Here is a 17,985-nt window from a genome sequence, read left to right as displayed (position 1 = left end):
CTCCTTTTATTCTTTTAAAATTTATGTACTTTGTGGCTTTTTTTTTGTAATTTTATAAAGTACCTCCATGGCAATAGGACTGCTATAATATGAAATCTGTGTATTTGAGTAATATCATTTTTACTATGTCAGCACTGGGTGGACGTGAATTGAATGTTTCTAAGTTATTTACTGCTTTTTATTTCTATGAAAATTGATTTCTAGTTTTATTTATGTAAATCCTATCTATGTCTTAGTAGTTTAGGTCCCAGATGTTTAATATTCTTCTGTTATGTGTTATTTACCCTTCTTTTTTCCAGATTTTTATCAGTATTATGTAGAAATGGAAATGAGTTTGGGAAGCTAATTTTGTGTCTTATTCCTTTGACTAAAGCTATTTGTCTCAATTTTCCCCTTATTTTCTCTAGGGTTTTTTAATTAAACCATCATCAGTAAATAATTTTGTGTACTTTGCATCAGTGATTATCTCTTAATTTCTTTTTTCAATCTTATTACTGTGTCTAGCATATTATGTAATCATGTTAACTGTGGGCAACCTTGTTTCCCTCCTGATCTTATTTCAAAAACTTTCAATATTTTGTTCTTTTAATACTTGCTTTTACTGTGGTAAGCAAAAAGTTTTCTCTTTAGTGTTTTTAAGTTAAATGAGTTTGGTACAGTGGAAAAACTGTTTGTCTGGGAATTAGAGGATCTAGGGTTCCAATCTTGGCTTTGTTATTACTTACCATTGTAATGTTTGGGGCAAATCGATTAAGCTTTCTGGGCCTTATTTTCCTAATGTAAAATAAAGGTTGGACTAGATGAACTCAGAGGTCTTTTCCAGGTCTAAACATATTGCATCAGTGTTCATCTGTGGTCTCTTTAATCATAATGTAGTTTTCCTGTTTATCTTTTAAGAACAACTATTACCTTATCTGAAATAATAATTGCAACTCTCTTTTGGATTCACTTGACACATAATAGATGTGTTTTTTATGTTGGTTGGGATTTTTAAAAAATCATCCCATTAGAATACAAAGTTATAATTAAATTTGCGTTTCCTTGCATTAGATTGTGTTTTTTAAAAAAAACTTTTCTAAGCAGCATAGAGTTAGTTATACATGCATTTCCAATATTACTCCCTGCACTAACACAATCCACATCCGCACTACCCCCCCAAAACAAACAAACAAACGAACAAACACCAGAAAACTTCCATTGTGACCATCCAGTTTTCTTTAACTCCTTATTTGCGTTCAGTGCTAGATTACTCTTCTAGTTCATCTGCTTGGTCAGTTTGCATATCAGTTGTGTGTCCAGTTCCATTTTTTCTCTAGGAAAGAATCAAAGTTTCTGTCTCCATTGAAAAAAAATCTCTTGATATGCTGTGTTTTCCTGATTCTTCTCATTTCACTTTGCATCAATTCATGTAAGTCTTTCCAGGATTTTCTGAAATCTGCCTGTCCATCATTTCTTCTTGCACAATAATGCTCCATTACATTCATATACCCCAGCTTGTCCAGCCATTCCCTAATTGATGGGCATCCTAGCAGTTTCCAATATCTTGCCACCACAAAAAGGACTACTATAAATATTTTTGTTCAAATAGGTCCTTTTCCCTTTTTTGTGATCTCTTGGGATACAGACCCAGTAGTGGTATTGTTTGAGAAATAAAGCCTTTATCAGAGATGCTTGCTGTAAAGATTGTTTCTCAGCTTTCTGCTTTCCTTCTAATCTTGGTTGCATTGGTTTTGTCTGTACAAAAGCCTTTTAATTTAATATAGTCAAAATTATCTATTTTTACATTTTGTGATGCTGTCTTTTGTTTGGTCAGAATTCTTCCCCTCCCCATAGATCTGACAGATAGACTATTCCTAACATATTGTAGGATTCTGGTTTTTGATCCACTCTGCTATTGCTTCCATTTTATGGGAGAGTTCATCCCATTCATATTCACAGTTATGATTACTGCCTATGTATTTCCCTCCGTCTTAATTCTTCCTCCTGTTTGTCTTCTCTCTCCTTTTACCCTTTCCTTCCTCATCAGTGTTTTATACCTCCCCTCCCTTCTGTCAGTCCCCAGCCCCTCCTTACTTGATCGCCTCCCCTCCTACCTGTCAAGTAAGATAAATTTCTGTATTCAACTGATTGTGTACATTATTCCATCTTTGAGCCAGTACTGATGAGAATAAGGTCCAAGCAATGCTCATAGCCCACCCTCCCATTTTCCCTTTCACTGTAATAGGTCTTTTGCATCTTTCGCTCTTTGAATTAGTGGTTGTTATGTAAATTACTTCTCCCTGGCTGCTTCCAGGATACTCTCCTTGGCTAGGAACCTTTGGAATTTGATGACTATATTTCCAGGTAAGTTAAAATTGAGGTTTCTTTCTTTCTGTGTTCTGCATTCTTTGCTTCTATTATTTCCAGAAAGTTTTAATTTTCTTGTATTGTTTTCTAGAATGTGATAGTCAAACACTTTTTTCTTTGGATTTTTCTGAAGATCAGTAATGCTCAGATTATCTCATAAAGTCTTCCAAGAACCATGTCTCTCAAGACCATTGATCTTTTCCCATTACTTTTTTTCCTCAAAGTACTGACCTTTTTTTCAGGGGAGGGGTGGTGGATATCTAGACTTTCTCCATCCCAACCTTATTTTTTTTTCTCCCCTGAGTTAATGTTGGATCCAGTCTGTTTCCCATTTGGAATGTCACGAAATGTATGAATGGCAGCCTTTAATAATTCTACAGTTATAGTGTAAAACTAGATGTTGATAGTGATAACTAGGTGGCACAAGGGGTAAGAATGCCTGACTTGGAGTCAGGAAGACCTGAGTACAGATGTTTACTGGTTTTGTGATCCTGCACAGTTGTTTTATGGAAATATGAGATCATCTTCTGATTATGCCTTCAAATGTTTTGCTTTGTTTTTTTATTCTTCTGTTTCTACTTTTTTCATTATACCTGAGTCACTTGGCTCTTGAGAAAGTCTACCATTTCATTGAGATTTTCAACCATCTTTCTTACCTAGTCAGTTCCAATTGTTTATCTTGAATTCTTTCAGCAATCTTATTTTCAATCTCATAGCTTTCAGGTCTTCTGTATCTTATATTATGAATTTAAACCATCTTGCATAGGCATTCAGTGTTCCATAGTTTTAGTTGTAGCAGTCCTGTTTTTCCCTTTTTTGTAGCATTTTCTTCAGTCTTTTGTCCCATAGTATTTGTTCATTGAGGTCTGTTTTGTTTTTTTAACTGATTTCTTTGCTAATTCTGCACATTTCCCTGTGGAGTCATCTTCTTCCCATTCCCTTACCCCCTGCTTTATTTTTTTTCCCTTTTGTCATGTGGTATAGATTAGGTAGATTTAGTCATGATCATCCTTTATTTTACCACAAGTCTCCCTTGCTTTACATTTTAAAACAATCTTCATATTACCTCCAAGAGCTTACCTTTAAAAATCAGTGGCAAAGAGGCATTGTGGTATGGTGGATAGAGGATTCACTTTGAAATTAGAATATCATAATTTCAGGTCCTAGTTTTATGACCATAGACTGCTAGTTAGTCATTTAAACTTTTGGTGTCCTCAGGTAATTCTGAGTCTAAGACTGTAGTTTTATAAGTTTTTTAAGTTTTATAAGTTTGTTAATCTACCTTGGTAAGGGAGAATTTTTCCTCCAGGAATAAACTCACAGGTCTGTACAGAAGGGTTAGACTGGATGATATCTAACATTCATGGAATCATAAATTGGTGGAAGTGGAAGTCATCTTAGAGATCATATAGTTCAGAGGTATCTAACATGCAGCCTAAAACACTCCCCTGCAAACCAGATTAAAATGTTACTGGAAAATATTTAGCAAAATAAATTAAATTGTTTGTGTTCAGTCATTCAGTTGTGTATAGTTCTTTGTGACCCCTGTGGACCATAGCATGTCACTATTATCCATGGGGTTTCCTTGGCAAAGATACTAGAGGGGCTTGTCATTTTATTCTTCAGTAACAAAATAAAATATAATGAAACATAGATAATGTTAATATGTGGTTTTCTAAGTCAACATGCACCTGGAGGCATCACTGCCCTCGTTTCTTTTTGAGTTTGATACCACTGGCCTAGTTCATAGGTTCGTAAACTTCTTTTGTGTCATGGACTCTCTACAAAGTCTATGGACTGCATGTTGAGTCCTTCTCAAAATAATGTTTTTAAAGAAATAAAATAAAATACTAATTATATTGGAATAGTGTTAGCAAAATATTTTTTTTAAAAGAAGTCATAGACCCAAGGTTAAAGAACCCTTCATCCAAGCCAACTTTATTATTTGTTTTTCTTTTAAAAAAAGATCTTACTGGTGTCTCTTGTCTTTTCATTATAATCATTCCCCACCCATTCTCATATTGAACTAATCAAAAGCATCTGATTCAAAAACCTTGTCTGCCCTGGTGTACAATAATCTGGCCTAATAGGCAACAACTTTCTTATTTTTCAAATAAAGAAACTGAATCCCGTAGGAATGACATGACTTTCAAGGTCTCTTAGCTAGTAAATGGTGTTTGGGACTTGCAGCCCAGATCTCCTGGCTCTAAGACCATTGTTCTTTCCCCATTACTTTTCCTTCCTGAAAGTAGTGGTCCATGGGGGAAATATCTAGGCGCTCTCTGTCTCTACCTTATTCTTTTGCTTCCCTAAGTTGACATTGAATCCAATCTGTTCCCTTTTTTAATATTGAGAAATGTGAATGTAGTAGCCTTTAATAATTATGTAGTTATAGAGTAAAACTAGATGTGTTGATGATAGTAATAGCAGGTGGGCACAGTAGGGGAAGAATATCTGACTTGGAGTCAGAAAGACCTGAATTCAAATCCTGACTCATTAGCTCTGTGATCCTGGGCAAGACGTTGAACCTCTCTCAAGCCTCAGTTTCCTTATCTGTAAAATTGGGCTAACTATAGCAGTTACCTCTCATAAGATTGTTGTGAGGATCAAAATGAAGTAATATATGCTCATTGCAAATCAGTGCTATACAGTAGTAGCAACATTGTGCGATGGCCAACTTTGATAGACTTAGTTAGCTCTTCTCAGTAATACAATAATCTAAGACAGTTCCAAAAGACTCATGATGGAAAATGCCATCTAGATCCAGAGAAAGAACTATGGAGTTTGAATGCAGATTGAAACATACTATTCTTTATTGTTTGGTTTTCATTTTTCCTTTTTCTAATTCTTTTACAACATGACTAATGTGGAAATATGTTTAATATTATTGTACACATGTAGCCTGTATCAGATTGCATGCCATCTTGAGGTGGGGAGAGAGGGAGGGAGGGAGAAAAAAAATTTGGAACTCAAAATTTTATAAAAGTGAGTGTTGGAAACCGTCTTTCTTTACATGTAATTGGAAAATATTATTAAGTAGGGGAAAAAAGAAAAAATCAAATCAGTGTGATATAAAATCCTAGCTATTATTACAACAAAAGTATTCAGTGTGATTGACAGAAACGTTGACTTCAGTGTTTGAATTGCAGAATATATAAGAAATCAATAGTCTTTGTGCTCAGGGTATGAATGTTCTTTCTAATGTAAAAGCTAAGTTAAGGTGAAGGGAATGAGTTTCCAGCACGGCCTTATTGTTAATTCTAGTCTTGGAGAAAGGGACAGATTTTCCTGTAGGGGTAGTCTGACTGAATAGAAAATTGAGAAATCATATTTTGTTTCTGTTTTTCCATATTTGCAAAACTATTACTATCTGCATAATATGTACTGGGAGGAAAAAACAATTTGCTTAAGAGTCAGACTATCTGGATTTGCATTTTGGCTCTGTGGCCATAGGCCAGCCAGTTCTCTATTTTAAGCTTCAGCTCTGAAATGTTGGACATGGACTGTTTAATCTTTATATTCTTCTCTACCTCCATACGCTATAGTTCTATGACCTTTGTCAAATCCTAGACAAAAATCAGTATGTAGTCTGGTTTGAGCTGCTTCTGAGCAAGCACTGTACGAATGCAAGATATTCATATAAAGAAATGGATGGGTTTTACATTTGAGTCACAGTTTCATTATGTGGAAAATGATAATATTTCTACTCTATACTGACCTCACAGTGTTGTTAAGTGGAAAGTACCCTGCAAACCTTAATCTGTTGTATAAATCATTGTCAAAAATACTGCCATTGTGGAACAAACATTTTGTTAGGATCAGAAAAACCTAAATTTGGATTCTAAGTCTGCCACTCACTACCTGTGTGACCTTGAACAAATAGTTTGACCTCCAGGCTTCAATTTTTTCATTTCCTGTAGTAGCCTATGATAAAACAGTTCTTATCATTTATTCCAGTAGTATTTATTCAGTGTTCTATATAAGTCTTTGTGTTCTAGGTGCTGTGGAGGAAATAAATAAGATGGATCTGCTCTTTTGGAACTTGTAGTCTAGTATAGAAGTTATGTGAGATGCACAAATATAATATTATGGAGTTTATGACAGGTGATGAGTCATAAGAAAGATAACACCTAAAATTTTTCTCACTCCAGACTTAGTTTAATTAGAAACCATGTATGTACTTTATGGAAGAAAGTAAGCCATACCATAAGTATCTTTTCTACCAAAGGGAATAAAGGGAGTAGAGGTAGCACACTGTGGTAGAAAGAACACTGGATTTGGAGTGAGAAGATAATTTAATTTAAGTCTTGGGTCTGCCACCTATTTGCTCTGGGATTTTGATATGTAGATGTCAAAAAAGGCAATTTGCCTCAGTTTGTCCTGCCTCAATTTTCTCTTATGTAATTAAGGGAGTGGGATTATGTAGCTATATATTACAGTCTTTTCTAAATATAGAAATGGTAATTTTAAGATACGTTTTTGGATGCCTTTTGTATTTCACTGTCATTTCTGGGAATTGAGGGAACACACCTTTGTAGTTACTGAGTAGGACCCATAGATTTAGATCTGGAACAGGCTTCCAAGGTCATCTACTTCAACTCCCTTCATTTTATAGAAGAGGACACTGAAGCCTGGAAAGGTCAGGATTCTTGCCCACATTGCACAGGTGTTAAATGAGCAAGCTGAGATTCAAGTCCAGGACCTCTGACTCCAAATTCAATGCCTTTTCTACTCTATGGTATGTCCTATTGTAGATTGTAACATATTTTGTTAGGCTTACCTTTTTGCTTAGAGATTAAGGAACTTCACTTTGTGACCCTGGGCAAGTCATTTAACTTTTCTCACTCTCAGCTTCCTCATCTGTAAAATGGAGATAATAAAAGCACCTACCTTACAGGGTTGTGGAATGTACTTATTTTAAACATTTTCATTTATGGTTAGTAAATTGTAAGGTAGAAATTATATTTAAGTAATTTTTTTTTGCTAGTTTGAAGGACTTAAAAGTAAGCTTTACTTGGCCCGATTGAATAATTTTCAAACAAGGCAAATCAACATCTTGGATTATGGAGTTAGTTACGTGCACTTTTAACAAAAGCATTTCAAGGTTTCTTACCATTTATCTTGGGGTAAACTCAATCTTGAAGAAAAGACTGCTTTAAGTAAAAGCATCCTGCTTCATCATGACTTAAAATAGGTGTTATTTCATCATTTTGGGTACTTCTTCCGCTAAACATACTTTTTAATCCTTGCAACTTTCTAGTAGTTAGTTTCATTGAGTTGCTGTTGCCAAAAAATTTATCACCTTTCAACTTTGTATGATGTACTTATCTGTGTCGGTTTTCATACAATAGGATAGGATGTCACTCAGAGTTTTTCTAGCTTGTTAGGAGCTGCCACATTTCTTGTTTTACCTTCAAGTATAAAGGTTTTTGTAAAGGAAAAATATTGCAAGTATATTAATACCTTATAGAACAGCTTGAAAATTAAGGAGAATGTTTGCATGCTTTGAGGAATACAGGGTACTAGGCCTTTCTCTAGCTTGTTGCCCCACTGCTGTTCAATATTGATTCCTTATTTTTTTTAACCTTAGTTGCACGATCAGAGAAGAAACGACTTAGGAGACCAAGCAGGTGGCTTCTGGAATATACAGAGAAATATGATCAGATATTTGCCCCCAAGAAAAAACAAAAGAAGGTGCAGGAACAGTTGTCTAAGGTGAGTATGTGTTCTTTACATCCTTTTTAAATGGTTCTTTGACATCTGCTTTCACAGTTCTTGTTTTCATCCTGTGTACTTGATTGTTTTGGTTATTTTTATTGCTGTTAGGTAAGTTCCCTAAGAGAAAATGAAACCCAGACTACACAGTGCCAATCTAGCACTGATCTCCAGAATAAACCAGTGGAAGAGAGTTCTTCAACCAAAGAGGATCCTCCTGTCCTTGAGAGAGAGGCTCCATTTTTGGAAGGACCAATAGGTCAGTCTGAACTTGGAGGTGGAAATGCAGAGTTGCCAGAACTGACCTTGTCTGTGCCAATCACACGTGAAGTTTCTTCTTGGTCTTCACTGGATCCAGAGGAACCATTATTGAAACCAAGTAAGGAATGCCCAGACTATGTGGAGTGGAAAGAATATTGGGTGGAGTGTCAGGAGCCCTAAATTTTATTTAGTCTCAACTTTGTACCTGTCACTTGTGCTCTCTGAAACTCAGCCCCATCTGTAAATATGAGGGTGTTTGAACTATGGACTTGAGTTGTACCAATGACTTACATCAAGCTAGCTTAATAAGATGTAATACATTTTTTGAACAAGATTAAGAGATGAGGGTAAAGGACATACAGAGTTGCTACGGTTTTTTTGTTCATCTCAGTATTGTAGTATATTGGGTGTATTTTTAAACATTTCTTGTCCAATGTGAGTTGTGTTCAAATGAAAAACAGACATAGCAGAAAGGGGACAATAAAAACTTAGCACCATTGAAGAACCTGACAGTTATATGTACTCTATCTGTAATCATTTCAGAGTTTGGATTTGGGGGAAAGCAAATATTGTCATCAGTACTCAAAGATTGTGTCAAGCAAAAGAAGTTAAACACAAATATACTATAGTCTCAGTAAACAACAATGCTCTTTAGGTACTGTGTTCAGGATATATTTATTTTTTCCATTTCTTCATCCTGTATTACAGGCTGGTTATCAGATTTTTTTAAAAAATGAATTTAGAATAGGTTAAATCATTTGAGTGTATTTATGAATGTGTTAGATATAAGTTGTATTTAAGTTAAAGTTCTTGAAAAACCAGTAGCTTCTACCTAGGTTTTTTCTTTTTGTGTTTACATTAAGCTAATAAAGAGAAATTATATTTCAGGAAATTATGAAAGTAAGCGTCAGAGGAAACCAACAAAAAAGCTCCTTGAATCCAATGATTTGGACCCTGGATTTATGCCCAAAAAGGGGGATTTGACACTCCTTAGAAAGGTATGTTGTTGTTGTTTTTTTATCCTTAAAGTTGAAAGGTAATCAAATGAGCTTAAAAATCAGTCTCCAAGAAAAGATGAGAAAGTGAACTTTCTTTCTTTACAGAAATGTGGAATATTACATATAACTCTGAGACTCAATGTGTTGGTTAATGGCTGAACTGATTTTTTTCTTTTAAATTCTTCATTATAAGGAATTACTCTGGGCAAGGGAGTGGTCAAAGAATATATTCAGAAATCAAGATAATATAAAAACTAAAGGAATCAACATTTAAAAGTTGAAAATCAGTCTCTAAATGCTTCTGAAAACTTTTTGTCTATCAATTTCTAAAGTTTCAATTCTGGATGTCATTTCTAGTAAATAGTAAGCACTATTACTACTACTAGCAGTAAAAGAATAAGCACATAATAAGGTGGTGATTTAATCTCTCACAGTAAATATGAAGAATTTATTTTCTGACATTGGATGATACCAGAGACCACAAAACAAAAATAGACAACTTAAACTCAAAATAAGATTGTGTGAATAATAAGTCAATGCAGCTCAATCAGAAGGATTTTCAAATATGGTGGGAGGGAATCTTTATATTAAATATCTGTATCATAAATCTTGACACCCAAAATCTCCAGAACACTGAAAATTCATAAGATTAAGAGCCCTCCCCAGGAGACAAAAGAGATGAAGTTTTCAAGAATAAAGAGAAGCTATCCAAAACAATGTACAATGTGATGTTCAACATCAAAAAAAAATTAGAGAAGGAACAATCCTGAGGTATTATTTCCATTATCTCTCAAGCTAGCAGAGATGCTTTAAAAAAAGAAAAAGTGAGAAAACTCGTTTTTAGAGGGGCTATAAAGAGGCAGACTGATTCACTGATGAAGAAGCTTTGAATTGATTTCAGGTGTTCTGGTATTAGGTATGTTAAAAATTCGCCTACTTCTAACTAGCGATTCTACTTTAGTAAGTTATTGAAAAAAGACATATATATATATATATATATATATATATATATATATATATATATGTATGTATGTATGTATATAAAATGTTCACAGTAGCATTATTTAGTTTAAGAAAAATGTAAAAACAAAATAGGCCTAACAATTAGGGAAAGGCTGAAAAGACATGATAGAATTTAAATGTAATGTGATATTAGTGTGCTGTAAGGAATGATGAATGTTAATGAACTTAGACCTAGGACGACTTAGATAAAGTGATCCAGAGTGAACAAAATACAGTCAATAGAAAAATGTACATAATAATGACAAGAGTATAAAGTCAATTTGTAGAGAGTCTCCCGAACCTACCCCTCGAAAAAAACAACTGAAAAAACAGATCATTTTTAGTCCCATGCTATCGGTTAAAGGCTACAACTCTCTTGATGATAGATTGTAAACTTTTTTAGGGCATATACTTTGTAAGGAGAAGGGTATAGTTTGGATAATTGGCAAATGTGTTGTGTCAAATAAACCATCAGTAAATTCTTTAAAGTGTATATAGTTTTAGTTGATGTGTCTTTTGTTTTTGTTCTTAACCCTCTTCACGTCATTGATTCTTATATTTCTTTTGTCTTCTTTATATGTCATTTCTTAGTCTCAATAATAGGAGCTGGCATACGGTGCTTTAAGGTTTGCAAAATACTTTGTGGGTGTTGTTGCTTTTGATCCTTACAAACTATCTTGTGTGATGGTTGCTGTTATCACCCAGTTTTAGAGATGGGCAGACTGAGTGACTTGCCTCGGGTCACACAGCTACTAAGGGATGATGAAGCAGTATTGGAATTCACAATTTCCTGGCTCCAGGCCTGGCTTTCTTCCCTATACCGTCTAGTTGTAATAGTTCATTATATTTGTATTTCATTAGTTGTTCAGACATTTCCCATTTCACAGTGGTTGTTTCCTGGTTTTTGGTAGTGAGTGGGTATGAGATACTTTTAAACAGGTTTTTTTCTCCGTCATCTGTAACACTGTCTGTAACACTCCTGGGAATGTTAATTCAAGTATCAGGATCAGTGGATCAAAGGGAATAAACAGTTCTGTTATTCTTATTACATAACCTTGTTTTTATGGTCAGAATAGTGTTAGGAAAGTACTTAATACTTTAGTTTTGTCATCTAGTGACAAACATTGAAAAAACTAACGAAAACAATAGAAAGTTGTTTATTAAATTTTTTATGGAGAGAGTCCTAGTAACTGACTGACTCTGTGAATGAAACCTATTACCTATTTAATGTGAATGCAAGGTCAGAAATGTAGTTCTGGAGTTTTCAGGTTTTTGTTCAAAGGAGTAATTTCTTCCTAAGACATGAAACATTTGCATGTGTTGCTGTTACTGTTACTGTTATCTTCTGTTTGTGCACATGATCCTATTTGATCATCATGACCCCCTGTAGTAGGAAAATTGCAAAAGGGGCAGTATTGGAAGAGTACTTTCTCTGGGGTCAGACAGGCACTCTGATAGGTTACTACCTATATGACCATGGCCAAGTCACATCATCTCCTTGGGTTTCATGATCCTTATGGGAAAATGGGAAGATTAAAATAAATGGTCTTTTAGGTGCCTTCAGGCTCCAAATTTATGATCCTAAATACTTTATTTAGGTGGTAAGTTGTTAGAGAAATTGAAAAGCATTAGTCTAGAAGCTTTTACTTTTCTGAAAGCTTAGTGCTGTTTTCTTTTAAAAAGACAAAAAATTGGCACAGTACTTAGGTTAAAAAGCAAATCCAGGGGCAGCTAGGTGGCACAGTGGATAGAATTCCGGCCTAGGAGTTAGGAGGACCTGAGTTGAAATGTGACCTCAGACGCTTGACACTATCTGTGTGACCTTGGGCAAGTCACTTTAACTTCGATTGTGGCGCGCCCCCCCCCCCAAAAGCGTATCCACAAAAGTAATGGACACAACCACAGATTGGAGGGGTGGATGGGGTGGTAAGGAGTTCCTTGTTAAGTTTTCTCAACTTTGGGGCTACACTTGGTGATTTAGAATTACTTATCCTTGTGTTTTTGGTTTGTTCGTTTTGTTCTTTCTACTTACATTATTGTTGTCAGTGTATATATTGTTTTCCTTCTGGCTACTTTACTTTGCGTCATATAAGTTCATATATAAATTTTTTCATTCTTACCTGAATCCTCCATGTTCATCCTTTATTATGGCTCCATAATAGTTTTTTAGGCAGCTAGATGGTTCAGTGGATAGTGCCAGGCCTAGGGTCAGGAAGACTTATATTCCTGAGTTCAAATCCAGCCTCAGTCACTGCTAGCTAGCTGTTTGACCCTGGGCAAGTCACTTAACCCTGTTTACCTCAGTTTCTTCATCTGTAAAATGAGCTGGAGAAGGAAATGGTAAACCACTCCAATATCTCTGCCAAGAAAATCCCAAATGGGATCACTAGGAGTTGGATGCAACTCAAATGACTGAAGAAGAACAATATTCATTTCTTAGGGCACGATAGTATTTCACTCCACTCCATTCATATCATAATTTGTTCAGCCACTTCCTAATTGTCTAAAACAGAGAAGTCAAACTGGTAGTCCCAGCCACAACACTCCCAAGTATACCCCAACTAGATTAAAATGTAATTGACAAATATTTAACAAAATAAATAACATTACCTTTTAAAACTAAGTCATTATGCAACCCACAGGGCTTTCCCTGGTTTGTTTCAGATAACAGTAAGGTTCATTAGTCTGCATTTCCCCTTCCCCTTCCTTCATATTTGTCTTCTCACACACCTCAGCTAATGAGAATCTATGTAGCTCTCTTACAATGTTTAAATAAATATACCTTTTGAAATTTTTCTGAACCTTTGTGTTTATACTTCGCATTCCTGCTTAACTCTGATCTTCTTGTCAGAAATGTTTGAAAGTACTTTAATCCATTAAAGTCCTATTTTTATCTTTGTTTCTCCCTGGAAGATGATACTCACCTTTCAGGGTCAGTTATTTTTAGTTGTTAATTTCTCTTTTGCCTTTTGGGATGTTGTATTCCAAAATTTCCTCTCATTTATTATAGAAGCTGCCAGATTTCATATGATTCTGACAGTAGATCCTTGGTACTAGAACTGCTTCTTTTGGGATGCTTAAATTATTTTTCCTTTGACTTAGGGGTCAGGATTCTAGCCGTGGCATTCTTTTTTCCACAGGGGTTCTTTTTAGGAGGTAATTGATGGATTCTCTTTATCCCTTAGATTCTAATAGATCTGGACAGTTTTCATGGATGATTGCTGAAAATATAGTATCCAGGCTTTTTTCCTTTTTAAATCATAATTTTCAGGATATCCATTTAAATTCTTTTGACCTGTTCAGTAGTTTTTGATAATCAGATTATTATTAAATTTTTGTCTTTTTTCAGTTTTTTTTGGTTTTGTTTTAATATTTCTTGCTGTCTCTTGGAGTCATTGATTTCTCTTTGGTATATTCTCGTTTTCAGGGAGTACATTTGTTGGGCATAGTTTACTACTTTCTCTTTTAAGTAAATTTTATATTCTCCTTCCAATTCTTTCCCTTAGAGTGTTTATTCATTTTTTATCTCTTTTAGATATTCAGGTAGTCTTGGAAAATACAATTTATCCTTTCAGTCTCTGCTTAAAGTTGTGAAATTACTCTTGTTTTTATGAGGTTTACTCATCTCTCCAGTTTAGTTCCTGAGTTAGGAATTAAATTCCCAGTTTAGGAGGTGAAAAAAGGGAATGTGAAGTACAGAACCAGGATTAGACTGCTCCCTACTTCCTTTTGGTTTGGGTGCCCAGCTTAGTTTTACATTGGGTCCTCTAGGTTTTTGTACTAACTTCCACTTTCTCAGGATCAGACCTTCACCTCCTGGGATCAGGTCTCCTGTGTCTTTGAGGTTCAGAGCCCTGCATCTTCAGAGCCCTCCCTGGTGTCTTGGTCAGAAGGTTAGATACCTTAGAACCTTTGTTCCTGGGGTGTTGTGATGTGAGAGCTACGGTGCCATTCTGGTAAGCAACAAAAATTGTGTTATATTCCTGCCCACTGCTACTTCACAGAACTCATAAGTTGTTCATGTTGGAGCTTTGTCAGGAGAGACCCTGACCCTTGCTGCCTCTAAATATGTAGACTTTCAAGTTATGTCCTGTCTGTTATTGTTATGGGCTTGTCTTGCTAGGGCAGGCCTCTTTTCTATTGCCCATGGGTTTTTGGCTGTCTTTTTGGCAAATTCTGGAGTGGGTGTCATTTACTTTAGTTTGTCACTGTATTTCTTAGTCATTAATCAGTCTCACACATGTTACAGTTTCGCTTCTTTTTCAGGCAGCCATCTTGGCAGGAATTCCTTTCCCATGGCTTCTCAGAACATGTCCTTTGTTACTGTCAATTTCATATCTTATATTTCCTGAGTGTGCCAGGAATAGTTTTCCCCTCATCACCTTTTATTGTTCCCATCTTCTCAAATAGCCTTCCCCGCCAGATCTATTGGCAGTGTAGGAGTGGAAAGGAAAAGGAAGGAAAAAAATAGAAGAGATGCAGAGACATTAAATGTGACTTGTGCAAAGCAATAGTAAGTAGGTTGGGTTAGAGATGAAGTGATAGTAATTAGGAGAATTTTACAATAATGATAGAAATGTGCGACTTGTGGTCAGGGTAACTGAATGAATAGTTTCATAAATGGCATAGGTCTTTATTGAATAAAAGGGCTAAATGAGAAGAAGGGACTCCTTTTGTTACCTTTAATAATGAATGACCCTTATTGCCTTACCTTGTACTCCCCCTTTACATTTTCTACACTCCTGAAAACTGAACTATTCTGGAGCCTTTTTTTGTCTAGACTTCGAGTTTTCACATTGTTGCTCACAGTTTGCCTTTTTCCTGGAAACGTCTACCAGCACTGTTTCCCAACTCCCTCCTTCCTTTATTAGTGTTTGGATTTGAAGAATGACCCAAATTACAAGAAGTAGATTTCTTGCTACACAACTATGCCAGTGTTTAAGGACATAGGACTGGGTATCAGATTTTGTACAAGAACAAGAAATAGAATAGAGGCTTGGTTTGGAGGACAAGATCCAAGCTAACGGAAATGTTTGGTAGAGCATGAGGAAGATCCTTTTAAATGTTTTTGCATGTAATCCTGTAGTCTGGCCAGGGTTGCCTCCTAATTCTCCTCATTAATAGTTACACTAATGAATTGTAAGACAAATTAGATAGTTATGAAACAACTAACTTTCTCTGAATATTGGGGCCTTTTATGGAGTTTTTCAAAACCTGTCAAACTGTCTAAACCAAAGGTTATGGAAGGTAGTTTATGGAAATCGGGTGACCTGGTCAATTAGGAAGAACAGAAGAAGACCTGGAACTGTCAGTGTGAAGATGTACAAGTCACTTCATAACTCTGCGTCTCCATTTATTTAGCTATAAAAATAGGAGTAATAATATTTATATTACCTAGCTCATAGGATTTTTATATTACCACCATCAGCAATTGGGCAGTCATTAGAGAGTGTTTTCCTTAGCCTGGATCTACCCCAAAAGTGCTCTTCTGATATAAGCTCCAGAGCTTTCTTAGTATTCTTAGTTATTTAATGTAATTTATCATTTTCATTAACTAATGAGAAGAGAAAGCTGAACATTTATTATCTAGTTTTCTGACCTTAGTATCATAAGTACTTGTCTGAATTCAGTATTAGCTCAAATATAAGCACTACCTTTTCCCTTACAAAACACTGGTATTGTTCATAATTGGTGTTACCTGATATCATCTATCCCCATCAGTTATCTTTAAAGAACAAAACCAAAAAGTATTGATATTATTTGTTTTGATTTCATTATCACTTCGTGATCACTTTCTGGGGTCGTCTCAGGCCCAACTCAAAGGATTGAAACACTGCTTCCGCCACCCCATTCACAAAGAAAAACAGTTAAGCAAAAGCAACCAGTACAAACATCCCATGTGACTATTCTGCGCTGGTATTTGAAACATTCTTTCACGTGGTTGTTCTTTTGAGAACCCTTTGATCATATCTTTTGACCACTTCTGTGTTGGGGAATGGCTATTGGTCTTACATATATGTATTAATTGTTTATATATCTTGTTAAACTCTTAGAGAAATTTGATGCAAAGATGTTGTTCCCCATCCATCGTCTTTCTTTCTTATCCTAGGTGCGTCAGCTTTGTGCAGAAGCTTTTCAGTTTCTAGCAAAGTTATTTATTTTATCTTATATAGTTGTCTCTATCCCTTATTTTTAAGAAAATGTCTCCGACCCATAGCTCTGAATAGAATATGATCTATTTTTCTTGTGTGTGTGTGTGTGTGTGTGTGTGTGTGTGTGTGTGTGTGTGTGTGTGTGTGTGTGTATGTTGTATGGTCTTTATAACATCATTTGTCTGTTTAGGATATATTGTGGGGCAGCTAGGTGGCGCAGTGGTTAGAGCACCGGCCCTGGATTCAGGAGTACTTGAGTTCAAATCCAGGCTCATACACATAACACTAGCTGTGTGATCTTGGGCAAGTCCTTCTTAACTCCATTGCCCCTCCCCCCAAAAAAAAGAATTTAAAAATAAAAATTTAAAAAATAGAATATATTGTGGAATGTGGTATAAGCCTAATTTTTGTCCTGACTCCTTTCTGTTTTTCCCAGCTTCTGTTAAGTGAGGAATTTGTTATTTATGTTTTCTAGGTCATTAAGTTTGTTGTCTCTGTTTCTCCCCTGCCTCGCCTGTTCCATTGATCTACTTCTGTTTTTTTAACTAATAGCAGGTGGTCTTAATGACTGCTGCTTTATAATAAAGTTTGAGGTCTGGAAGTATTATTCTTCCTTCATCATTTCTTAAATTCCCTTGATATTCTATGTCTTTTATTTTTCCCAGTGAATTTTGTTATTTTATTAAAGTATCTGCTTTGCTAGTTTGCTGTCACATTAAAAGTATAAATTAGCTTTAGTCACATTGTTATTTTTATTTTGGCACAGCTCAGTCATGATCACTGAATATTCCCTCAGCTATTTAAGTTCTTTTTTTCTTTTAAGGAGCGCTTTGTAATAGAATCTATACAAGTGTTTTGTATACTTTAGTAAATTGATCCCCAGATAATTTATGCATTTTGTAGTTGTTTGGAATAGCATCTCCCTTTCTATTACTGCCTCTCAAGTTTTATTAGCTATTGATATTTGAGGGTTTATTTTGTGACCTGCAACTTGGCTGAAACTATTAATTTCCACAATTAGTATCTTTGAAGATTTAAGCAAATAGGAAAGGTTTTATCTACTCCTTTACCTTGATGCTTTTAATTTCTTTTCATTCTTGTCAGTACTTCTAGAACTCTATAAAATAATGGGAGGGAGGGAGAGTAGGCATCCTTGCTTTACTCTAGTATTTATTGGAAAAGCTTCTAGTGTATCCCTATTGCATATGATGTTGCCTTTATTTTTAAATAGATAATTTTTATGAAAATCCCTTTATGCCAATACTTTGTGGGGGTTTTAGCATAAATGCCTTTTTTTTCCTTTCCATCTGTCAAGGTAATCATGAATTTGTTTTGTTTTTAATATTATTACATTGATTGTTCCCCTAAGGTTGAACCGTCTTTGCATTCCAGGTATAAATCCAGTTTGGTCATGATGATTTCTTCAATGAATAATTGTAGTCAGTTTGATGAGATTTTATTTAAGTTTTTTGAAACACTATTCATTAATTATGTTGGTCTCTAATTCTCCT

General features: G+C 35.2%; 1 protein-coding gene across 8 annotated transcripts in view; it reads left to right on the top strand.

The window, feature by feature from the left end:
* NSD1 (nuclear receptor binding SET domain protein 1) overlaps nt 1-17,985 on the top strand; it is a 166,487-nt gene that overhangs the window by 94,953 nt on the left and 53,549 nt on the right. For all 8 annotated transcript variants that reach the window (XM_020998552.2, XM_020998554.2, XM_020998559.2 and 5 more), the window contains 3 exons: nt 7,937-8,061; nt 8,173-8,440; nt 9,211-9,320. In XM_020998552.2, coding sequence (XP_020854211.1) covers nt 7,937-8,061; nt 8,173-8,440; nt 9,211-9,320 — 503 coding nt within the window. The remainder of the gene's footprint in view (nt 1-7,936; nt 8,062-8,172; nt 8,441-9,210; nt 9,321-17,985) is intronic.

This window comes from Phascolarctos cinereus, unplaced genomic scaffold (genome assembly GCF_003287225.1).
Source record: "Phascolarctos cinereus isolate Bilbo 61053 unplaced genomic scaffold, phaCin_HiC Scaffold_2;HRSCAF=192, whole genome shotgun sequence".
Lineage (NCBI taxonomy): Eukaryota > Metazoa > Chordata > Mammalia > Diprotodontia > Phascolarctidae > Phascolarctos > Phascolarctos cinereus.
Note: the sequence above shows the minus strand (reverse complement) of the source record. Positions and strands in the feature narration are given on the sequence as shown.